We start from the raw sequence: 26,002 nt of genomic DNA, 5'->3' as shown, positions 1-26,002 counted from the left end.
ACTACCTTTGAGGTCCTGCTTCTTAGTTTACTGTCTAATTCACTGAATTGTCATTGCAGAACATTTTCACTCTTCCTACATATTTCAAGGTGGACAATGCTTTCTTTCTGTTCACCCTCCACTTTCAGGATGCCCTGTGCCAGCTCACAGCCGTCCATGACCCAGGCACCAGGGTTGTAAATATCTGGTGAGTCTCTCGCTGCCTGACTACCATATCTCCAAGTACTATTGTTCTATGCTTGGTCTTTCCTCCCTGGACAGCAAGGCAGCCGTGGTGCCCCTGCTATGACTGCTGTTGTATCTGTCACCTGATGGGCTACCAGCTTCAACAGTACCCAGACAGAATGCGTGGAGCAAGGTTTCAATCTTCTCACTTTTCTCAAACAATTAGCTTAAATGAATTGTAATTCTCTGACTTTAAGGAGCTATTTTGAAGAGTTCTCGACTTAGTATTGCTCATCAGAAGTTTTAAGTTTCCTGGGCAATTCCCTTGAAGTTAACTGAATCGAGGTTTAAACGTGGTCTTGATGCGCAACTCTAGTCAACGCTGCTACCATTTTTGGAGTATCTGGGCCACATATTCAGCTATTATGATTTGTGTAATTTTAATTGTTAAATTTAGCTGCTTCACACTGTTAACCTCAGTAGTTGCTGTCATACAGTGTTGTCCAATTTTGCCCTAGCCCATTAAATTAGATATTTAGTGTAAGCAAACTCAAAATAGAAGTATGACCACAATTAATTTGTGTTCACATTAAATTCAGCATTATTGTTTTCTCTAGACTTCCTTGTTCAGGTGAGGTCAGTTTGTCTCTTTGCTCTTGAGCGTTCTGAAGATTTGTCTTCTCTTTTGCCTTGTGCTTCACAAATTGCTAGTGGCCCAGAGCTTCAGCTGTGGCAAATGGGACATGGAAATTTGATTATAACTGAATTTAATACAGTTGCAACAGTAGTTGTGGTTTAGCAAGTGTCTCCTTTTTTCCTCTTTCCCTCGGACATCTGGATCTTTTTTAATTTTGGCAGTGAATGTATTAATATCATGTCTAGCTCATGATCTGAAGCAATAGGGACTGTACAGTCAAGTTGTTAAATTAAAGAACTTCCACTTAGTGTAAGAGTTTCAATTGACTCAATTGTCAGGGAACTTGCAAAGTATTCAGGCATACAACATATCAAGCCTTCTCATTCCAAGTTTAGTTTTGTGATTACTTTCTTCAACCAAGTCAACAGCTGCATATTAAGTTTGTAAGACAACTGAATTTTTTTTCCCCTTCCATCCTAATTGAGTGTAAAGTCTAGAATATGAATCTAACTTTACCCTTTCATTATTCCATCTGAAAATATTTTTTCCTAAACTTTCACAATGTTTTGTTTATTTCTCTAGTTACTGATTATGACTTGCAGCTCATCAAGGGTTTTTTAAAGCAGTTAACTGACATGCGCGATGATGCTGTGGCTTTAAAAGGTCTGTTTTGTCCTGGTTTCTTTTAAAGAGAAGTTGGGGGACAGGTGCTGAGTAGTCTATGAGAAGATGAATAACTTGAGAGGCCTTGGATATTTTGAAAGAAACAATAGAAGCAGCCTGAATGGTATGGCCAGCTGTTTAAGATCGTAAGTTCTAGTTTTTTTTAAGGTTTAGCTGAAGTAATTGGTGTTATGGGCTTGAAGAAGTGGAAGCTATTTTTCCCTCTCTTGGTCCCAGCCAAAAGTTGGGGGTTCTCTTCCTAAGCTGCTAGATTGCACGTGAGGTGAGATATTTTTTGTCAACAGGGATTTTTATGAGATGTTACTATATTGGAACAGTTAATTTGCAATTGTTAATGCATCTATTGTTCTGTTAAGTGTTCCAATAGAATTAAGTTATTCTAAGTTCTTTCTTTAGCTCTATTTTTACTATAGTGTTGAATAAATTGTGTTTTGCTTAATATTGAGTAGTTTGCCCAGTTGAATTCCATCTGAAAAATAGCACTCTCTTTGTCTTATTTTAAAGGCAAATATTGTTGGGGTCTACGCTACCTGAAAATATTTTGATGGGGTCTGGTGTGGTCCATAACTCACGATGGTATCAACTTAAAGATCTACTTCCTAGAAAATTTGTTATAAATTATTTTTTGCATATTCTCGGAATTTTAGTCTGAGTTAGGATTTTCAAACTGCAGTTTGTGCCATGGTTGAAACTGTGATCTTGGATGATGATTTAATTAAGGCTTCCTTTCTAAGTTTAGCAGGCTTTCTGAGGATCGGTCACCAGACCTGAATGTTAACTCTGTTTTTACCGTCACAGATGCTGCCAGACTTGTTGAAATTTTTCCAGATTTGCTTTTGTTAGCAGGCTTTCTGTTCAGAATGCCAGTCCTATTTGCTCAAGGAATAAAAACGTTAAACCCCTGATTCTTGACATGCGGGCTGCAATCAGTAATTGAGAGTACGAGTGATCCCAATCTCACTGTTAAGTAGCAGTTAACCAGAAATGTACTCGTGGGTCCAGAAATACATCTAATTTGAGTAATTTCTTCTGTTGTGAAAGCTACGTTTATTCGTGTTTAAAATGCTAAATTGTTTATTCCTCCATCCCCTCCCAGATTCCGTCTCATCTCCCAACTTATCTCTAGCATTGATCACTTTGTCCTAATGGTTTGCTTTGCAAGTAGAATTTAACTGAAATGACTTGCTTAATTTTTTTGTTGTTCAAATACGGCATTACAAAAATCTGGACTTTATCTGCATAGAACATCTGAAAGAACTGGTTTGAGTTTCTGCAATGGAAGCAAGCCCAGTTCACCATCACACTTTTCTTCAGATTGTGCACAGTTAACTAGTATCTCATATGTTGTAACATCAAACATGGTTTGGCTCAAGTCTGTACTTTGTCTTGTTTGTGAAATCTTTGTGAAAGATACCTTGGACGAAGCAAGTGCTGGTATGTATGGCTTATCGTTTAAGTTCTACTCAAAACGTGTGGGGGATTGGACAGCAATAGAAGTCTAAATCCTGGGGACTGCTATTTCCCATGAGTTCTTTCTGCTTAATTCCCATTCCATTCCTTCACTCAGGACACAAGTGCTGCTAAATGTTTTCAGCACTTTAAAAAGAGTAAAAGGTAAGCTGATATGTTTATGGGCTTGTTTGGGGAGAATAGGTTATGGGAAAATTGTTAAAATCTTTTTATTTGGGACAGTACGACTGAACACACCTTGATTTTTTTTGAGGAGGTAACATAGTAAGGATAAAAGCAAAATACTTTGGATGCTAGATATCTGGAACAAACCAGGTGAATGCTGTAGAAACTCAACAGGTCTTGCAGCATCTGTGGAAAGAGAGAGTGTTAATTTTTTCAACTGTTCATAACTGTTAACTCTACTATTAACAAAAAGTGACAATGTTGAATTGGGGCAACCTTTTGGTCTGGGGATAGAATTAGTGGAGATGTAGCAGATAGAGTAGCAAAAATGGGTATGTACTCAAATTGACAGGATATAACCAATCATCCTCCTACTGATATGTTCTGGGAGCAATTGTTTTGTCTATGTTTGTAAAAGTCTTAGCTGACTGAATATATTTAAGTTTGTTGGCAATACTTAGGTGGTGTAGTCAATGAGCAAAAGTATCAGAATGTTCCATGGTGGTGCTTGATAGATTTAACTGGACTGGCAAATGGAATTTAGCGCAGGCAAAATGTGTGGTCATTCACTTTGGACCCATCTTGACCAATATATTCTAAATAATGAGCAGCTGGGAACGGAGTGTTCATGAAATTGGGGGGTTGAAATTTAAAAATCACTGGACAGGTTCCATAATACAAAGTTTAAAATGCTGTTAGACTATTTGTGCTTATCTCATGAGAGGCAGAATAAAAAAGGAATGGTATTATGCTATGACTATACTGAGGCTTAATTAGATCTTGTCTGGAGTATTGTATTGCATTCAGGATACTACACCTCATTAAGGATTTACAAGTCTATGTAGCACAGAATGAAAATGTGACAGGAAGGGTTAAATTGCGAGCATTGTCTTATGTTCCTTGAATATTGATGGCAGGACAATGAGAACAGTTCGATTTAAATTGGGACTAATTCATAGATTTTTGTTAGTTGAGGATTCTAAGAGTTACAGAGCATTGTACGGTCAGATCAAACCTAATTGAGTGACTTGAAGGGCTCAATGGGCTGCTCCTTTTACTGTTTTCCTAATTTATGTAGAGAACCATCAGGTCCAACAGAGTATATCTGGTCGCTTGGACTAAGAACAAGACAAATTGTGTTAATTTACACTGAAACTTTGCTAACTTCCTCTTATTTCATCTCCTTTATAAAAAGGGATCAAACATGACGGGACAATGTGTGATACATGTCGTCAGCAACCGATTATTGGCATTCGTTGGAAGTGTGCAGAGTGCACCAATTATGACCTTTGTACGGTTTGTTACCATGGCGATAAGCACCACCTGAGGCACAGGTTCTATAGGATCACCATTCCTGGTAGTGAGAGGTAAGTTTACAGAAGAATTGTAGCTTCTTTACGATAAGAAGCTTTACTCTGATTTTTCTGTAGTGCGAGTTCAGTGCTGCTTTAATGGTTAGATCATGGCATTATTTTTGAAGTAAAATTGGTGGAATCAGTTTATTTAGTGAGTAATTGGGCTATATAGACCCCCAGTGCCCAAGGATTAATTCCTGCCCTGTTAAGTTGGCTGCCCTGAGCTGGTGATTGGCCACTGCGTTCAGCATTTGTGACCTTTGGTTAGGGGAGGGAATATTGACCAAATGTTTCTATGCAGTGTCACCATTTATCCAATAGATTCATAGTATGCTCAAGTTGGATGAGACTGGTTTAAGGTCAACTCTGATGTGATCTTCCAATTCTGGTTACATCAGTTTCCAGTACTCATTAATGATGTCTGCATGTAGATAATGTCTGCTTAAGTATCTGATTCATTCAGGGATGTGCATGTCACTGCCTGGGCCAGTATGTATTGCCTATCCCTTTGAGAAGGTAGTGGTAAGCTGCCGTCTTGTACTGTGGTCAATTTGCAATAGATAAACCCACAATGCCATTTGGGAGGGAGTTCCAGGATTTTGTCCCAAGAATTATAGCAGACTTGAGAGGTGTTTAATGTGAAAGCTGTATTGGTCAGATCTGTCAGATTGTGCAAACTGACTTTTCACCCATGTGATCACTTGAATTGCCAGCACTAATTCATATTTATTTTTTAAATTTGTCCTTTTTCCGAAATTATTTTCTCAGTGCAGATCTTTGTGTGTTGCAACTGCATTGTGACACTCATTCTTAAGAATATTGGTGATCTAACCTAAGTTTCACTGAGTTGACATTACTTGCTAATACTGTTTGATATGCTCAAATAACTTAACTAGTGTCCATGCGGAAACTTCTTGTAATGAAGTGGGAACTTGCTTTTGAATGTATTGTTATTGCTACTGGCTATGGCTTAAAATTGGCCTGTCTGCGAGAGTCTACGATTAATGCATCCAGACAATTGCGTGTTGAAGAAATATGATCCAGTTGAGAATGTCATTCTGTTTAAATTCAGGGGTTAGAGCTAATTCACCTTTTAAATGTGTTTTCATATTCCAAATTGATTTGAAGTCATAGAACCACTGTCACCAAAGAGCATCTGACCTTTCTCCCTTTTAATCTGTGATCCTTAGGAAGCTGTGAAATAGCAAATTGCACAGTAATGCTGAAAAAGAAGAGGGTTTGTATATTCAGAAACAGAATATCCTGGTCATTTGTTAATATAAAACATAGAACAGTACAGCACAGAAAGGGGCCCGTTGGCCCACCATGCCTGTGCCGACCATGATGCTATTCTGAACTAATCTGATCTGTTTGCACCCGCCCCAATGGCACCATTCCGTGCCTATTGATGTGTCTGTCTAAATGTGTTTCAAACATGGCTATAGTCTCTGCTTATGCATGCTTGATGGGTAGGAGGGTGGTGGAGGAACATTGTTTTTCAGACTGTAGGCCTGTGACCAGCAGGATTCTGCAATGATCCGTGTTGGGTGCACTGTTGTTTGTCACTTACATACATGATTTGGATGAGAATACAGGAAGCACTCAGATGACACCAAAATTGGTGGTATCGTGGACATGAGAAAAGTTTATCGGAGAGTGCCATGGGATCTTGATTAACTGTGCCAGTGGGCTGAGGGATGGCAGATGGAGTTTAATTTTGATAAATGTGAGGTTTTGTGTTTTGATAAGACAAACCAGGGCAGAACTTGAAAATGGCGTCACATGAAGACAAGGTGGTGAAGGAGGAATTTGGCATGCTGCTTTACCCAACTTTACAACTGATCTGTAATCCTGCTGTATCCTTTGATAATCTGCTTCACTTTCCACAACTCATCCAACTTTCTTGTTGTCTGCAAGCTTAATGTTAGGGACAGTCAGCATAGCTTTATGTGGGGTGGTCTTGTCTCAAACTTGAGCTTTTTGAGGAAGTGACAAATTTCATTGATAAGGATAGAGCAGTAGATGTTGTTTGCATGAACTTTACCAAAGTCTTGGATAAGGTCTCATGGTAAGCTGATCCAAAAGATGAAGTTGTTTAAAATCCATGATGACTTGGCAAGTTGGTTATAAAATTGATTTGGACATATGAGACAGAGGGTAGTTGTTACGGTGACTTTTGGACTTGTTTGATGAAAAGTGGATAATTCAAAATACAAGGAAGTCTAAAATTAAGATTCAGACATGATACTAATTTTGATTTGGCCGAACTGAACGCTGTTTTAATTTTGTTTGCGACCTAGGGAGACCTAAAGAGAAGACACTTGATACTTAATGGAATAAGTTAGCAAGGAAAGTGGCGTACAAAGTGTTGCCTTTCTGGATGTGTGGAAATCAAGTATACTTTTTCTTAAGAATTTAATTTTCATTTTCCTTTTGATTAGAGTTTTGTTGGAGTCTCGACGAAAGTCAAAGAAGATAACTGCAAGAGGGATTTTTGCAGGTGCACGAGTGGTGCGCGGAGTGGACTGGCAGTGGGAGGACCAGGACGGAGGCAACGGGCGCAGGGGAAAGGTGAGTGATTGCTTAACAACAGTTTAGATTTGATCAGTGTTGCAACAATTATGTGCTTCAGTGAAAGCATGTTTGAAGTCCTGTCCTAAAGTTGGTGTAGCTTTTCTTACAGAGTTAAAAGTTAAAAAGTTGACGCACATAGAAGGTACAAGTTTACTTAATGCTGTGACATATGTTGTGCACTTGGAAATCAACTGTATTGTAACTAATAAGTGCAGATAAAGAAGATTGTATGATAGTACGGCAAGCATTATGTGAATTTGTACTGACCGTCATTTTTTTGGAATGCATTCTACTTGGACAGTTCTTGAATATAGGATGCAGAAGTCAGATTATGATTTGCCTTATACCTTTTATTGTTTCATTTTAGTGCAGTTAGAGGTGATGGTCATAAGTGCTTGTGAAGTTAGTTTTAAGAAAATTTTGTTTACATTTTAAAACATAATGATTGTCTTAAAATTTAGCCTATCATGTTCCTGTGAAAAGCAGTAGGTAACAATATCATAGCTCAGATGTATCATGATTGGGACTGAAATGTTAACTTTTCTGATCAACCTCTTCGGAAATGTTATCACACACTTCTGGTGCAGGTGGGGCTTAGGGGAAGGGTCACTTTCCCCTGCCCCACCAGAGACCTTTTTTTTAGCTATTTTCAAATACTTGAGTAAATCAAAATCAACCTTAAAATTGTTGTATAGATAGTAGGAACTGCCAATGTTGGAGAATCTGAGATAACACAGTGTGAAGCTGGATGATCACAGCAGCCAAGCAGCATAGAGGAGCAGGAAAGTTTGACATTTCGGGTCGAGACCCTTCTTCAGAAGTGGGGAAGGAGAAGGGGATTCTGAAATAAATAGGGAGACGGGGATGTGGCTAGAAGATGGATAAAGGAGAAGGTAGGGTGAGCGGAGACAGACAGGTCAAAGAGGTGGGGTTAGAGCCAGTAAAGGTGAATGTAGGTGGGGAGTTAGGGAGGGGATAGGTCGGCCCAGAAGGGACGGACGGTCAAGGAGGCGGGATGAGGTTAGTGGGTAGGAGATGGGGGTGGGGCTTGAGGTGGGAGGAATGGTTAGGGAAGTGGTTTTGGGATGTGGTTGGGGGAGGGGAGATTTTGAAGCTTGAAGTCGGGGGAGAGAGTTGAAATGGTTCGCAACTGAATGGTTTAGTTGTTTGTTGTAAACTAAGTGGTCCCCAAGCCATCACTTGGTTTCCCCGATGTAGAGGAGGCCACAATGGGAACAACGGATACCGTATATTACGTTAACAGATGTGCAGGTGAACATCTGTTTGATGTGCAAAGTCTTCTTAGGGCCTGGGATTGGGATGAAGCGGGGAGGTATAGGGGCAGGTGTAGCACTTGCTTCGGTTGCAGAGAAAAGTGGTGGGGCTGGAGCGGAGTGTGGAGCGGGCAAAGGAGTCATGGAGAGAGTGGTCCCTCCAGAAAGCACATAAGGCTGGGCAGGGAAAAATGTCTTTGGTGGTGGGGTCAGATTGCAGATGGTGGAAATGTTAGATGATGATGCGTTGAATTTGGAGGTTGGTGGGCTGGTACGTGAAGACGAGGGGGATTCTGTTTTGGCTATTGTTGCGGATAGGGGGTGTGAAGGATGAGTTGTGGGAAATGCCATTTCCAGACCAAACAGATGTTCACCTGCACGTCTGTTAATGTGATATACTGTATCCGCTGTTCCCGTTGTGGCCTCCTCTACATCGGGGAAACCAAGTGGAGGCTTGGGGACCGCTTTGTGGAACAACTACGCTCAGTTCACAACAAACAATTACACCTCCCAGTCGTGAACCATTTCACCCCCCCACCCCCCAACTCCTCAAACAACATGTCCGTCCTGGACCTCCTGCATTGCGACAATGATGCTACCCAAAAGACGCAGGAACAGCAGCTCCTATTTTGCTTGGGAACCCTGCAGCCCAAGGGTATCAATGTGGACTTGACAAGCTTCAAAATCTCCCCTCCCCCTACCACATCCCAGAACCAGCCCAGCTAGTCCCCACTTCCCTAACCATTCCTCCCGCCTCAAGGCCCACCCCCATCTCCTACCCACTAACCTCATTCCGCCTCCTTGACCTGTCCGTCCCTTCTGGGCCCACCTATCTGCTCCCTAACTCCCCACCTACAGTCACCTTTACTGGCTGTAACCCCACCTCTTTGCCCTGTCTGTCTCCCCTCACCCTATCTTCTCCGTTAACCATCTTCTATCCACGTCCCCCGTCTCCCTATTTATTTCAGAATTCCTCCCCCCCCATCCCATTTCTGAAGAAGGGTCTTGACCCGAAACATCAAACTTGCCTTCTCCTCTAAAGTTGCATGGCCTGCTGTGTTCATCCAGCTTCACACCGTGTTATCTCATCCTGAAAATTGTTTTTGTTAGTTCAGAAGATGAATTTTCGGGTGTCACGCAGTTAATTTGGTTTATTTGAGCTTTATCTATTGTATTGGCTTTTGCTCTTTGCTTGATATGATTTTCACTCTTAAATGCCTTTTATGTTTGTGTAATTTAAGAAGTACCCACCTACTGTTTTGCTGCATGTATCATCTCTGATGGGGGATCTGACTATTCTGAGACAGCTGAGGCCAAAGCATATAGAGATTTAGAAACTTTTAGACTATGGTCAATCATGGTACTTGCCTGTGCTGAGCTTCTGGTTGTGTTGCTTCTGTTTGTGGTTTTCTCCTGAGCTAGAGTGGGATACATAGATGTGGAGTACCTATGGTTAGGCTGAAAGTGTAATAGCTGATGAACAATTTTCAGGTTAAAATAAAAATTTTTTCAGAGCCAGTTGTGAGATGGTTGGATTGATCAGTCATTGTAAAGATTTCCTGGTGCCAATTCTTCTGGTCTCACTGTTTTCATGATCTGCAGGCTCGCCACATGCAGCCATTGCAAGTGACTCGTCAGTTTAACCCTTTTTGTCCAAATAGTTTTTCTGCTTGTTGTCTCAAGTGGATTTTGACAATTTAAAAAAATTAGTTAGAGATGTGAGAGTTGCTAGCGAAGCCAATATTTATTGCCCATCTCTTATTGCTAAAGAAGGTGGTGGAAAGCCACCAACCTGAACAAATGCACCATGTGTCGGGTAGGCACCGGTAGATTGCATGGTGAGGGATCGTGAGCCAGAGCTAAGAGGGAGCAGAGAGTGAGTTTCAGCATCTTTGTAAGACCATAAGAACTATGGAAAGGTGTAGTGTATATGATTCCTTGAGCTGCTCTGCTTTTCAGTAAGAGCATGATTGATCTTGGTCTCAACTGCATTTTCCCCATTTTCCTGACAACTTTTTGACTCTCTTCATAAGCCAAGAGAGTCTCAACGTTATCTTTGATTAGGCTGTATTTTTTCGTTCCGAGAACTCTTGGCCCGATTATTCCAGAAATATGTGGTGCTCATTGAAAAGCTCCTCATCTCTATCATAATTGGGCAGCCTGTTACTCTCAAACTATGTCCTTTTAAGTCTAGATTCCCCCATGAGGGGAAACAACTGCTCACCATTAATTTCCCTCAACTGCGTTCTTTTTAAACTTCAAATACTGATGAGTACAGCCTTTTCTCATAACGTAACTCCCTCATCCTCTGAATTGGACTAGCGAACCTTTTCTGAGCTATCTGTGATGTGATAGCTCAGAATTTGAAAGGTTGTAAGTTTCTGGATGTAGTTATGCTGCAGCTTCCTGGTGCACTGGCAGAGAGAGACAAGGTGTCTGCTGTACAGCCAAGCAGCAGTGGATAATGTCAGAGTCCCCTGAGTGTATCTCTCCCACCCACCCCAAAAAAAATTGGTATTCACTTTTTAAACTTTGATTTTGTAGTTTCCTGAGGAACTGTCAACTTTATCAATCAGAGCCACTTTGACAGCATGGTCTGTGATGGGGAGGAGGGGGGTCAACAAAGCAGTAATTGTATGGGATTTAATGGTTATGGAAACAAATGGATGGTGTGACTCCTTTATGTCACGGTCAGGGCTGTCACTGAATGTCTGTTGAATTTTCTGGCATTAAAAGTGGAGAAACTACAGAGATGGTAGTCCATACTAATGACATGGTTTGAAAGTGGAGTAAGGCCTTCCGTGCAGGTTTCAGAGAGCTAGAGAAGAAATTGAAAAATAAACATAGAATCCCAACATTGTGGAAAGAGGCCTTTTTGCCCAACAAGACCACACCAACCCTCAGCATCCTACCCAGATCCATGCCCCTATAACCCACCTAATCTACACATCCCTGAACACTATGGGCAATTTAACATGGCCAATTCACCTAGCCTGCACACCTTTGGATTGTGGGAGGAAACCAGAGTACCCAGGGGAATTCGCAAAGGTAGTATCTCCAAATTACACTTAGTGTCACATGCAAATGAATACAGTAGAGAAGGACAGTGTGAGTGACTTGAGTGGCACGGAACAGTGATGCAGGGAGAAGACCTTCAGATTTGAGGGGCTTTGAAACTAATTTCAGCAATGGTAGAACCTGTACCAGCTGTACTCGCTGGAGTCCTATTCAGTGATTTGTGATATGTGCTCCAGCAAGGCGTCTGGTGAGTAACAAGAGATGAGCTGAGGGCACAGAGGTGTGATATCACAACAATCACAGCTAATTGACTAAAGGAAAAAAAGAGAGACAGCTGAACATTGCTGCTTACAGAGTTTCCGGTGGGATAGGCTAATTTCAATTTCACAAAGATTAAGTGTGATTCTTACAATCTTGGTTACGCAAACAATTCCCAGTCACCTGGAAGCAGCATCAAATGAAGCCAAATATAGTGAACTGAGGAAAGGAGTAATCTGACTGTTGGATATTGATATACGTTTTGTGGACCTCCAAACAATTTGAGGGAGATTGAGAAAATATGGAGGAAACTTGCTGTGGTACAGAAAAATTTGGGCAATAATTGGAGCTTTTTAACTAATCTATTAACTATTCATAAAAGATAAAGAAGCCACAGAATTCTTAATGTTTTCAGTACGTTTCTTGTCAGTAGGTGCTAAGTATAACAAAGGAGGGACTGTTCTGATCTTAGCTTTAGGGGAATGAATCAAAATCATAAATAGATCCTTTGACAAAGGTAAACTTTTTCTCCTTACGCTGTTGAACCTGTTTGTAGATTTTAATGTGGTTGACCACATCCTCCTCCTGCAGACTTTGTGGAGGAACTTTGAGTATCAGCATTCATGTGCTGACCACACTCTGAACCACTGGTCGAGATGCAGTGAATAGGAAAGAACAATTTCTGTTATCAGAGAGGTCAGTAAGTATAAACAAAAACAGACATTTCTGGAAAAGCTCAGCAGGTCTGTCAGCATCTGTGGGGAGAAAAAAAATCAGAGTTGATGTTTCGAATCTGGTGACCCTTCCTCAGAACTGATGGTAGCTGGGAAAATGTAGGCTTAGATGCTGAAAATAGGGTGGGGATGGGGTGGGTAGTAAACAATAGGATAGAGCCTGAAGAGAGAGAAGAGCAGTTGGATAGACGAAGAAGTTGATAACAACCTGGTTCGAAGGGTGGAGAGCTGTTAATGGGGCCTAACAATAGGTGGTGTGTAATGGCAGGCTATGTGATAACCCGGCTTGGTGTGTGGGATAGGGGGCAAGACGTGGGAGAGTGTAGGCCCTAAAATTATTGAACTTGACATTGAGTCTGGAGGGCTGCACGGTCCCCAAACAGAAAATGGTGTGTTGTTCTTCCAGCTTTTGTTAAGCTTTGCTGAAACACTTCAGCAAGTCAGAGATGTTGGTCAGGGAACAAGGGGTGTGTTGAGGTGGCAGGCAGCAAGTAGCTTAGGGCCATTTTTGCAAACAGAACGTAAATGTTCTGTGAAGCGGTCACCTAGACTACGTTACATTTTCCCGAAATGTAGAGGAGACCACATGGTGAGCAGCGAATGCAGTGGACTAGATTCTGGGAAGTGCAGGTGAAGTGTTGCTTCATCTGGCAGTTATATTTGGGCCCATGGATAATGGGGAGGGAGGAAGTGAATGGGCAGGTGTTGCACCCTTGCTGGTTGCAAGGGAAGGTGCTGTGGGGCTGTAACGGGGTGTTGACGTGAAGGAAGAGTGGACCAGGGTGTCCCGGAGGGAACGGTCCCTGTAGATGGCGGACAATGGAGGGGAGGGGAATATGTGTCTAGTGGAGGCATCTTGCTGGAGGTGGCGGAATTGGCGTCTGATGATCAGTAAGTATAAAGTCTGGTTGTAAAATAAATTGTACATGTATGAGATGAAAGTTGTTATTTTTCACTCAAGGTGGTTAGGTTTTCGAACTTACTGTTTGCCTTAGTATTCATGAGAAAAAAAAACCTCGGAAAATAAAAAGACATGGATGCACTGCTTTTAGAGGACTTCGGACAATAAGCTGGAAGGTGATTAAACTACTTCATTTTTAGGTTTCTATGGTCAAAAAATATTACAATACAAGGTGGGGGGAGTAATTTGGCCCATCTGGCCTATGCCAACCCAAAGACCTCCAGAGGCCCTTTCTAATCCAATCTTCCTGCACATGGCCCATAACCCTGCATTTGAGGTGTAGATCCAGGTACTTTTTGAAAGAGATTAGGGTACTGATATGATTTACTGATTTGTTTTCTTGCTGTGCTTACCGTTGTGTTATTATTTAAGTTTGAGTGCATTAGTCTGGCGTAGAGGAAGTTGCTGTCTTGTGAAATATTGTGCCTGGATTTTCTTCCAAGTTTCCTAGCTGCAAGGTTGGGGGAGCAGTCTGCTTAGAACCAATGAAGTAAGTAGCTTGTGATGCCTTGAGGTTTTTCCAGATAAACTCAGATCCTTTTCCCTGCTAGTTTTGTATGAACGTGTTAATCTTTTGCACACCTTCTACCATCAGTCTCTGTCATCAGCAGTCATTCCTGTCATGAAGTGTTTAAGAATAGACATTATGCCAGTTTGCTTCTAGCACCAACAGAAAGGAAATTGCATTGATAACTATGTGCTTTGGTTGTGCAGAGTTGTCTGATGTGCATATTTGAGGTGTATCAGAAACAGAAAGTTTTCCTTATTGTACCTCATAATTGATTTGTTAACTTTGTACAAGATTAATCAATGTATATTTCCATGAACACAAAGACATGCATTTCTCAATTCATATGTTACATGGAATCCATGTCTTTGAATGAAGATTGGTGAACCTCAGCTGTTTCACACACTGATAACAAAATATTAAATCAGGCAGCAAAAAAAATCCATTAAAATTTGTAAAGATTTTATTCATTGTTTTCCTATGTTTTTTTTCCCACTGTGTGTGGGGCGATTTCCAAAAGTGAATGTCAATATGTCGTGCATGACCAGTGTGCGTGGAACCTTTGAGTGGCTGCTTGGCTATGCAGCTTCGAGGGAGCATTGTTTTTTGCAAATCTGTAGTTCAGAACTGATATTAGCTTCCACATTTCCCTTCTCTATCTAGAAGCACTCAACGGGGTAAGATTCACTCTTAAATACAAGGCCCAGTGTACATCACCAGCTCTCAATGAATTTTGTAGCTGATCTGTTTGACTCTTACAACTGACAGGCTTGCTTTCTTTTAAGAAAACAAATTGTATTCATAAAAAATTCAGTGGATATAAAAATCTCAATTTTATATTCCCACCGGTACATGGTGAAGTGCCTTTTTTTAAGATCCTTCAGTAATTTTTCTGTTGAGACATTCCTCTTATTGAATTGATTGGACAGTTGATGACCAGTATTTATCTACCCGCCTGAGCTTAGAGATTAATTTCCCCTGTCAAGCATCTGCTCCAAACTGATTATATCCTTGCTGAGCCTTTCTCGCTTTCAAGGTTCGGATAATGTATGTTATCCACAAAGACCGATTATTTATGTAAACATTCTGTTGTGGTGTTCTTCAGTCCCTTTTACATAGAACATCTCTTCCAAGATCTTAGCCAAAAAAAAAGCCATGTCAAAAGCATCAAGTAGTTTCAACAGCTAATGTGCTGTCCACGCTCTTACTTTCTTTGTCTCCCTTGTCAAGGAGCAGCATTGAGTAGACTGGGATTATACTCACTGGAATTTAGAAGAATGAGGGGGGTGGTTCTTAGAGAAACATTCAAGATTATGAAGGGAATAGTTAGTATAGAAGTAGGAAGGTTGTTTCCAGTGGCAAATGAAACTAGAACTAGGGGCCATAGCCTTAAAATAAGGGGAAGCAGATTTAGGACTGAGGTTAGGAGGAACTTCTTCACCCAAAGGGTTGTGAATCTGTGGAATTCCCTGCCTAGTGAAACAGTTAAGGTTACCTCATTGAATGTTTTTAAGGCAAATATAGATTTTTGAACAGTAAAGGAATTAAGGGTTATGGTGAGTGCAAGGATGTGGAGCTGAGTCCATGCAAAGATCAGCTATGATCTTTAATGACAGAGCTGGCTCAATAGACCAGATTTTCATATGGGATATCACTAAAAATGACAAATGTTATAATTCACAAAAGCAGAAGTTACTGGAGAAATTCAGTAGGTCCGGCAGCATCTGCGGAAGTAGAAACAGAGGTAAAGTTTTGAGCCCATGACCTGAATTCATCTGAAGGACAATCATGTTGGACTTGAAGCGTTAATTCTTTTTCTCTCCCACAAATGTTGCCAGATCTCTTGAGTTTCTCTAGCCTTCGCTGCGTTTGTTTCAGATTTCTGGTATCTGCAGTATTTTGTGTTTAACCTAGTTTGTCACAATTGCATCAATCAGGAGCTTAAAATAAAGGATTTGAATAAAAGCAAAGTATTGTGAATACTGGGGACGTGAAATGAAGTGCTGGAGAAGTTCAGCAGGTCTGATAGCAACCATGGAAAGAGAACAGAATTAACATTTTGAGAATGTTAATATAACAATTCAGTCAGACTCCACGTTAACGGAATCTCGCTTCCTGTGCTGCCAAATCTTGAGTTTCTCCAACATTTTCTGTTTTACTTAAGAGTCTAAGTTATAGAACATAGAACAGTACAGCACAGAACAGGCCCTTTGGCCCTTGACGTTGTGCCGACCTATGATCCTAGTAAGATCGCCTTCCAGGTGAAGCAGTGCTTTTCCTGCACTTCACACAACCCAGTCTCCTGCATTCGCTGGTCACAATATGGTCTCCTGTACATTGACAAATCGAAGTATAGACTGGGTGACCACTTTGTCAAACACCTATGTTCTGTCCACAAAAAAGACACTCGGCTTCTCGTTGCCTGCAACTTCCACACACCACTGTGTTACTTGGTCAAAATCTACGTCTCAGGCTCGCTGCAGTTCTCCAGTGAAGCAAGCTGGAGAAACAACACCTCACAAGGGCAGCACAGTGGCTCACTGGTTAGCACTGCTGCCTCACAGCACCAGGCATCCGGGTTTGATTCCACTCTCAGGCAACTGTCTGTGTGGAGTTTGCACATTCTCCCTGTGTCTTGTGTGGGTTTCCTCCGGGTGCTCCAGTTTCCTCCCACAGTCCAAAGATGTGCAGGCTAGGTGGTTTGGCCATGCTACATTGCCTGTCGTATTCAGGGATGAGTAGCTTAGGCGGGTTATAGGGGGATGGGTCTGGGTGTGATGCTCCAAGGGTCAGTTTTTGGCTACATTTACATAAGAACGTAAGAACTAGGAGCAGGAGTAGGCCGTCTGGCCCCTTGAGCCTGCACCGCCATTTAATAAGATCATGGCTGTTCTTTTTGAGACTCTGCTCCACTTACGCACCCACTCACCATAACCCTTAATTCCTTTACTGTTCAAAAATTTATCTAGCCTTGCCTTAAAAACATTCAGTGAGGCAGTTTCAACCGCTTCACTGGGTAGGGAATTCCACAGATTCACAACCCTTTGGGTGAAGAAGATCCTCCTGACCTCAGTCCTACATCTGCTTCCCTTTATTTTGAGGCTATGCCCTCTAGTCCTAGTTTCACCTGCTAGCGGAAACAACCTCCCTGCCTCCACTTTATCTGTTCCCTTCGTAATCTTACATGTTTCCATAAGATCTCCCCTCATTCTTCTGAATTTCAATGAGTATAATCCCGGCCCACTCAGTCTCTCCTCATAATCTAACCCTCTCAACTCTGGAATCAACTGAGTGAATCTCCTCTGCACCCCCTCCAGTGCTAGTATATCCCCTCTCAAGTAAGGAGAGCAAAACTGCACACAGTACTACAGGTGTGGCCTCACCAGGACCCTATACAGCTGCAGCATAGCCTCCCTGTTTTTAAACTCCATCCGTCGAGCAATGGCAGACAAAATTTCATTTGCCTTTTTAAATATCTGCCCTGCCTGCAATCCCACCATCAGTGATTCATGCACAAGGACACCCAAGTCCCTCTGCACAGCAGCATGCTGCAATTTTTTTAACATTTAAAACATAGTCCATTTTCCTGTTATTCCTACCGTAATGGATGACCTCACACTTATCAACATTGTACTCCACCTGCTAGACCTTTGCCCATTCACTTAGACTATCAGTATCTTCTGCACACTTTGCTCGACCACTCACCTTAGTGTCATCTGCAAATTTTGACATACCACGCTTAGTCCCCAACTCCAAACCATCTATGTAAATGGTAAACAATTGAGGTCCCAACACTAATCCCTGAGGCACACTACTGGCCACTGACCGCCAACCAGAAAAACACCATTTACCCCTACTGTTTGCTTTCTACTGATCAACCAATCCTCTATTCATGCCGATACATTACATGTAATATCGTGTAACTTTATCTTGTGTAGCAGCCTTTAGTGTCACCTTGTCAATTGCCTTCTGGAAATCCAGATACACCACATCCACAAGTTCCCCATTGTCCACCATGCAAGTAATGGCCTCAAAGAATTCTGCCAAATTAGTTAAACATGACATATCCTTGAACCCATGCTGGGTGTGCCCACTGGGACAATTAATATCCAGATGTCTTGCTATTTCTTCCTTAATGATAGATTCAGGCAGTTTCCCCACTAACTGGCCTATACTTACCTGCTTTTTGTCTACTTCCTTTTTTAAAACGGTGGCGTCACATTGGCTGTTTTCCAATCTGCGGGATCCAAATCAGAGTCCAGTGAATTTTGGTACATAATTACTAGTGCATTTGCTATTTCCCCCGTCACCTCTTTAAGTACTCTGGGATGCATTTCGTCAGGGCCAGGAGACTTGTCTACCTTTAGCACAATTAACTTGCCCAACAATCTAATCATGTTAAACAGACATGCAATAACATGTTATTTTGATATCTGATTTTTGTTTAAATTCATTTGCTAGATGTGGGCATCATTGCCTTTGTGAGGGTGATGTTGAGCTGTGTAGAGCCCTGACCAAATGCAAAGGAGCAGCTGATACATTGAGTGGGTTAAAGATTGATTGTAGCTGCCATAGTAATGGATCTAGAAACATTTGCAATAAAAACCAAAAGAACTGTGGATGCTGTAAATCAGGAACAAAAACAGAAGTTGCTGGAAAAGCTCAGCAGGTCTGGCAGCATCTGTGAAGGGAAAAACAGAGTTAACATTTCGGGTCCTGTGACCCTTCCTCAGAACAGAAGTATTAGCAGTTGGGTTGAGAGGGAATTACGCACTCTATAGGGTGCTACCTCAATAATAAGTGATCAAAGAATGGAATACATAAAAGGCAGAATAATTAAAATACCAGCCTCGAATCCATTTTATGATTAACAAGTTATTTCATTTCGAGTCGGCAAAATAGTGGTTGAGTGTTAAGAAACTTGCTCCGTGGCATCACCTGGTGACCAATGCCTGGAACTGCAAAATGACCATCAATGTAGAGAATTTTTTTAAGGTGTTGGGTGTCAGAGCAACATGAAGAAATACTGTAGCAGATCACTGAATCGGATTGAGATTCATTTCTTCTATCGCTGTTTCATGTTGCATAAATGTACAGCCACGACCACCTGGAAATGTCCAAGTGCAGTGTTGTAGTTAAATGTTATTATGGTTTCAGTAAAATCAGTCTAGACAAGACTTTGTTGGCTTGTTATAAAGATTAATTTCTGGCTTGTGATCCTGTTTAACCTCTGGTTTTAATATTTAAATCTATTCCATATTAAAGGATGGCTGCACCAAGCATAGTAATACACAGTTACTCCCAGTGGAAATCTTTTCCTCAAGTATCTACTGCTTTATTTGTTTCTGCAGATGCAGGTACCTTCTAGTATCTCCCTCAAGTGGGCATACTTGAACTGTGAAAGTCAAAAGTAATTGTCACCAAGACATTCAAATGTCAGTAACTTCACAGCAGAGCTTGAACCTATTCTGATTGGACTTTTGCATTTCATGGAATGAATTATGATTCATATCAGACAACTGATCCTCCTCCAGTTGATTATTTTCTGAGTGTATCCTTGCTTAAATCAACTATAATGCTTTGACTAACTGAAATGATTTACATCAGCTTTGCTCAAGTTGTAAATCCGGGACTTCTCTGGTATGTTGGTTCAGGTTTACTTGGATTCATTGCCTGTGTTATCGAAGGAGCTTTTTTTAAAATGCAGACGTTTTGCTTCAGTATCCTGATAAAATATTTGCAGTTTATCTTTGTTCTGACTGTTTTATTGTTTAGTCATGGGACATGGACATCACCGACTGGTCAGCATTTTATTGCCCATTCTTAGTTGTTCTTGAGAAGGTGATAATGAGCTGCCTTCTTGAACTGCTGCAGTTCACATGCTGTAGATTGTCCCACAATGTCCTCAAGTTCCATTTTAGTACATGAGTACCGAGGATTGTCACACTTTAATGTTTATTACAGATCGTTTTCCTTTTTCTAGTAGGTGTTTTGTACTTTGACCACAACAGATATTGTTATGTTGGGGATTATAAACATAGTCTCTGATAGTTCCCATGATGATGCAAATAAAATGGATTTGGCCACTCAATGACCAATATAATCTTTATAATTATAATGTATATAATTTTAGAGGTCCCTGAACATGCTGCCTAGTTGGTGGAGAAATTCCACAGGTTTGCCAGCATCTTCGGAAAGAAAGCAAAATAATCATTTTGAGTTCAGTTACCCTTCTACATAATTGTTGTGAAGAAGTGACACTGGATTTGAAATGTCAACTCTGCCTATATTCCACAGATGTACCAGAACAGCTGAGTTTGTCCAGCAGTTTTGGATCTTTAGCTTAATTGTTGGATCTTAGACCTGAAGATAATCATTTGGGTCTTTTCAGCTTTCCTCCTCTCTCTGTCAGTATAATGCACAGGTAAACTCTTTTACACCTAACAGCATACAAGACCAGATGTATTAATTTTCATATTCTACAGAAAGCTTAGACCAAATATTTGTACATAATATGACTTGAAACAGAATTCTTTGGCTGTATTTGCTAAAACCTATTTGTGGAGATGTACAACTTCATTGGGATGGGACAGAACCACACTGATTGTGCACATATGTAGACCAAATCGCCAATATATGTGCAAAGTCTACCTTCAGATTTTGGCTTATGGCAGGAGAAATTACGATCCTCCCCCAAATAAAAATACTTCCGCTATGAACGTTTTCTTTCTGTCCAACATTTTCATACTGCTGTTTATTTTCCATAATTCCTAAGAACAAATAATTGTAAGTTTTTTTCTGGTTCTAGTTTTTGTTTTTAAGTATAATTTTTGGTTTTAAGAATTAAAGCTTTAACTGTAGAAAAGCTGATCATTGAAATTAAGGAAAGGCTGGAGTTTCTTACATTTAAAAGTTTGAGGCCAAGGTAAGTCAAGATAACACATTAAAAGTTAAAATTGTACAACTGCAGGTGCCTTAACTGACTTAGAAAATGGGCCAGGGGAGGTAATTATGAGGAACAAGGAAAAAGCAGAGATGTTAGACAGGTATTTTGCACTGGTCTTTCCAGTGGAAGATACTTTGAACATCCGATTATTACTAAAGAATACAAGAGGAGAAATTGAGTCCAATCTGATCACTGGAGAAGTAATTTATATGGAGGTGATGTTGTTCATCTTTGAAGTGAGGACAAAAGAATAGTAGTGTTTCAATGGAGACAAATTGTAGAAAGCGGCTTCACAAAGGGACTTGGGGTACCTGTACACAATGCACAGAAAGCTAGCAAGTGTGCGTTCAGAATCAGAAAGGCTGTTGGAATGCTGGCCCTTATTTCATGGGGGTTACAATATAAGAGAAGGGAAGTCATAGTATAACTGTACAAGTGCTGGTGAGGCCACGTCTGGAGTACTGAGCAATTTCCTTCCTTATTGAAGGAAAGATATTTCATTTGAAGCAGTTCAGAGAAGGTTCACAGGAATGAATTATCTCACGAATGTGGTAAGTACCTTTCCATGGTGATTTTTGCTGAACTTACCCTCTAATGGGAGATTTTGAAATATGGTGAGGAATCAAAAGCTGAAAGATTGCTGAGACAAGGAATTGAAGCTTCCACTGTCAAGAGGTAGTAAATGAGAGTTTTACCTTTGAGAAGAGCCAAGGAGAATTCTTGTTGTCTGTGGCCCTTGGGGTTTACCCAGAGAAGTAAATAGCTTTAAGAGATTGAAGTGTTTTATAAAAGAATTCTTGTGGGAAGTGAGAAGTAAACATCAGTGCATATCATAAATAGTGCAAACCATGTTGATGGTATTGTTTGTTTTATTTAATTATTTTATGTGCATTAAAATCTGTTTGGTTTCAGTTGTGGCATAGTTCTTTTGGTTAAAATAAGTTGTTTAAGCTTTGCTTTAAATGTTGATAGCGCCTAACTGGATCATAACATCATAAATGAAATTGCAAGCATCTCCTCATCTTATCACACAACTAATGATGACAATGAAACCATTTTGGATTGTCATAAAAACTCATTTGAGTTTAGTCATGTCCTTTGGGGAAATAAATCTTCTTTCCTTACCTGAGCTGTCCACTGCAATGACTGACCAAGACACTCAGTTGTATCAAGCTGCTAACAAAGTCTGAAGAAAGGAGGGAAACCAGACCTGCCACCTCACGTTGGACTAGCTATGATAAATGACAGTAGCAGACTTGAGTTGGACTCTGAAGCCTTATGGCATCACGCCAAACATATGAGGAAATGCTTTTTGATTACTAGTGCTGTACTCATCACACAGTTCGAAATCAATGATCTAGTCTATTCTGGCATAAAGTTTCCATTGTGAGAAAAAGGCATAAATGTTCTTCCACCTTTGTTTATCTAATGCAGCAAATACCTTTCCATAGTGATTGCTACTCTCCTGCCCCACCCACTTATGTATCATGACTTTCGTAACTGGTAGGAGATTTTCCTTGCACGATGAAGTTCTCCAGCGTGCCGCACCTTTCTTCTCTGTAGTCGAGCCTAATGTAGCCTGTACCCTTCCTCTGATTTTATGTATTGAAACGCTGCTTGTTTTTAATTTAGTAGCCTGGTAATGTGAATCTTGCTTGTTTTCTAGGTGACTGAAATCCAAGATTGGAGTGCGTCTAGTCCTCACAGTGCAGCATATGTTTTGTGGGACAATGGAGCCAAGAATCTCTACAGAGTGGGATTTGAGGGCATGGTAAGTAGTATCATCAGAAAAATGATGAAACATCTAGACAGGTGCGTTGATTGTGATTTGAAAATTAGAAAGGAGCTTTGTTGATGAAAGTGGTCATGCATGATGATCAAAGCAGAAATCGTCAATATGAGCTGAATTTTCCCAAATTGCCGGTTGTAATTTAGAGTAAAATGTTCCAGTTTTTGCATATTTGAGCCCTTTTGCGCTCACCAAACACACTTGACCTTGTGACTTACATTTACTACCATGTATTCAATTTCCTTGTTTCATTAATTGTAAAAATATTGTTTGAAATACAACCAAAACATTGCATTATGGGAACCAGAAATAAAATATAAACATTTACTAGAAAAATTGAAGGCCCTTCAGAACCTGTTGTGTTACAAAGTGAATCATAACTGTGGAACTGATATGAAACATACTTCACAACACCTGTGTGTTGTAAGATTCAGTGGCTGGATTTATGGTAAGTAATATAGTGGGCTGAACAGCGCTCACCGTTGTAATGGAAACTTATAATTATTAATGGGCACGTTTGGAATGTGCACATATGTATTTAAACATGGAAATGCAGAATAAAAGAAAAACTGCCTATTTCAGTGAGCATTTCTCAGTTTGATGGAGCTGTTTCTTGCTGTGCTCACATAAGCCACAAAACCATTGTTGAAATACAGCCGTATTGGAACACTTCTAAAGTTGCAAGGCAGCTTTCCGGAAAGTAAGCAGTGAACACTGTCAGTTCACCACTGACTGCAAGATCCAGCCCAGTATAAATTTTGTAATAAAATCAGAAAGAAACATCTGTGAAGGAAAAAACAGAGTTAACCTTTTGGGTCCGGTGACCCCTTGTAATGTTCTGTGCTTCATGATCTCAATGTGGAGTAAAATGAATCATTAAACTAAATTGTATTTACCTGAGAACAGAACAAAAGCAAAACATCTTTTCTTTTCACCAAAAGAACAAAAGCATTGCAAGTTTAAAGCTGAGTATAGCACAGGCTCGATTGGCAAGCTCTTAAGCAAGTTAATACTCCATTCATTCAGCCCATTTCTTCACAAATCTGAACTTGTACTCTTTTTGCAAGAGGTAAGGAATGCAACATGATATGTACATAATTTTAGCTCTCGTTTAAAGTGTTAATTGCTCATGCTATCAAAATGTACCCATTCTGTTTCATTTAGCTCACTTCAGGGCTCTTTATTCTGAGTTTTTTCCTTGTCCAACAATTTTTTTAAAAAAATGAAGAACTGACCAGCATTTATTATTTATATTTTGCGGTAGGTTGATGTATTTAAGAGGGCTGTTGGTAGAATTGATTTGTGAATTAATGTCAATGTTGATATTGTCTACGTAATTTTCTGATGATTGGTCAAATTGGGGACCCTCCAGTCTAAACCTGGAGACCGTCTTGTCTGAGGATTTGAGATTAGCTAAATCAGCTCTGAGCAGTGTTTGAATCTGCAGTTTTTATATTTCATTGTACTTAGTCATTATGTTTTATTTACCCATGATGGTATGTGGGCATCGCTGCAAATTAAGTACATTGCTGTGGGTCTGGAGTCCCATGTAGGCCAGAACAGGTAAAGACCACAAATTTCCTTCCCTAAAGCACATTAGTGAACAAAATGGATTTTTCTGACAATCGATAATGGGCATTATTAGACCCCTAATTCAAGATTCTGTCTTGAGATTTGAATCCAGGTCCCCAGAACATGAGCTGAGTTTCTACATTAATAGTTGAGCGAAAATAGTACAAGTTCGTTGCCTCCCTTGTTTTATGTAATGCTAGATGACATTCCTGAAACAACTTGAAAGTTCTACTCACTGTTAACTGGAATGTGAAAGTGAATCCTTCAGTATCGACTTCCATTTGTGTCAGTGTGAGGTGCATGTTGTTTAAGTGCATTAATCTGATCCTTTTCCCCTTCTCACCAGTCTGATTTGAAATGTGTCCAGGATGCAAAAGGAGGTTCTTTTTACCGAGATCATTGTCCTGTGCTGGGTACGTAAAGTCAAAATCATTTTTAAACACTCAAAACACAAATTAGATGAATGTAGTATCCACCATTATGAGCTGATATGCAGCTGAGTTTCTGTGATCGCTTCAAACGTCCTTTCATCTTTTGTGAAGGCTACTTTTAATGTTCCCTTTCAGACTTCGCATAGTTCCTCCTTGTGATATGGGCTGAATAGATAATGCTGTTCGTCTTGTTGCCCTTAGAGCAGTAATTATTGTCATGCTCAGGGATTGGCAGCAGTTTGGATATTGAAATGTACAATCAAGGGAGGCCAGCATTACAGAGAATCTTGAAAGAGAAAGAGAAAACAAAAAGTGAATTGGTGCTGACCATGTTTCGGGTGGTAGGAAGTTTTGCTTTGGAAGCTGCTGGACTGGCAAGCTTTTTTAGCGTTTTCCTGTCTTCAGTTATTCAACTTATCAGTTTCTTGAAAGTTGTTCAGTTGTGAGAAATAAGTAAAAATCAGTGGTGCTCTACGGTTGCTATTTGCACTGAACGATGACCTCGGAATTCAAGCAAGATATACAGTCCTTATGCATGTAGTACAACCCGTCATCAAATGATTTCATGAAGGCCTGATATTCATTGCCGAAACCATTACTAGACTGACATTACCCTTATTTTTTATTTCCTTATTTTTGGTTATTCCTTTAATTCTGTTGGTTGGCACTGAACGTGTGGTTTATACTCGGAAAATTGGATTTAGATTATAGATATTAATTAAATGGCCTTGTTACTTATCTGTGTTCTGCTAAGATAGATTATTAATAATAAATTGTTTATTTTTATTTGTTATAATTTGGTGTCAAAGACCTGTCATTTGTCAAGCCTAGTTAGGGACAAATGAGCAATTTTTAGGGTCATTTAGTATTTCAATTTCACTTCAGTGCAAATCGGTTGACAGGGAAATTGATTTCGGTTTCGTTTGCTCTCCCTGTTGTAACACAATCAATGTAGTTTTTCCATATGAACTTTGAAGGTTGAGCGGCTTTGCATTTTAGAAAATATGTTGATTTCTGTGTTACTCTTCTAAAACTTGTTTTGTGTCATGAATTTCCTACCGCTATTACAGTACTACTTGTTGGAATGAAACTACCTCGTTAATTGTAACCACCAGGTGGTAGTGCTGCAGACTTTATTGTTAAAACTTTTCCACCAGACATTACAAGTCTGAGTTTTACTTCAAGACTTTTATGATTTTTAATATGCTAACCATTTCATTTTTCTCTTTACAACAAATTATATCAGGTGAACAAAATGGAAGTCGCAACCCTGGTGGTTTACAGATTGGTGATCTTGTAAATATTGATCTGGATCTAGAGATTGTTCAGTCATTACAACATGGGCATGGTGGTTGGACTGATGGTATGTTTGAGACATTAACAACCACTGGCACAGTCTGTGGCATTGATGAAGATCATGACATTGTAGTACAGTATCCAAGTGGCAACAGGTATGTAAGA

General features: G+C 40.2%; 1 protein-coding gene across 2 annotated transcripts in view; it reads left to right on the top strand.

The window, feature by feature from the left end:
• The window catches only part of mib1 (MIB E3 ubiquitin protein ligase 1), a 134,948-nt gene that overhangs the window by 9,503 nt on the left and 99,443 nt on the right, over positions 1–26,002 (top strand). For both annotated transcript variants that reach the window (XM_048528907.2, XM_048528906.2), the window contains exons 2-6: positions 4,317–4,488; positions 6,918–7,047; positions 22,416–22,520; positions 24,457–24,523; positions 25,788–25,992. In XM_048528907.2, the coding sequence (XP_048384864.1) occupies positions 4,317–4,488; positions 6,918–7,047; positions 22,416–22,520; positions 24,457–24,523; positions 25,788–25,992 (679 nt within the window). The remainder of the gene's footprint in view (positions 1–4,316; positions 4,489–6,917; positions 7,048–22,415; positions 22,521–24,456; positions 24,524–25,787; positions 25,993–26,002) is intronic.

This window comes from Stegostoma tigrinum, chromosome 5, assembly GCF_030684315.1.
Source record: "Stegostoma tigrinum isolate sSteTig4 chromosome 5, sSteTig4.hap1, whole genome shotgun sequence".
Taxonomy (NCBI): domain Eukaryota; kingdom Metazoa; phylum Chordata; class Chondrichthyes; order Orectolobiformes; family Stegostomatidae; genus Stegostoma; species Stegostoma tigrinum.
The sequence above is the reverse complement of the archived record's forward strand: the minus strand, read 5'-3'. Positions and strand labels throughout refer to the sequence as shown.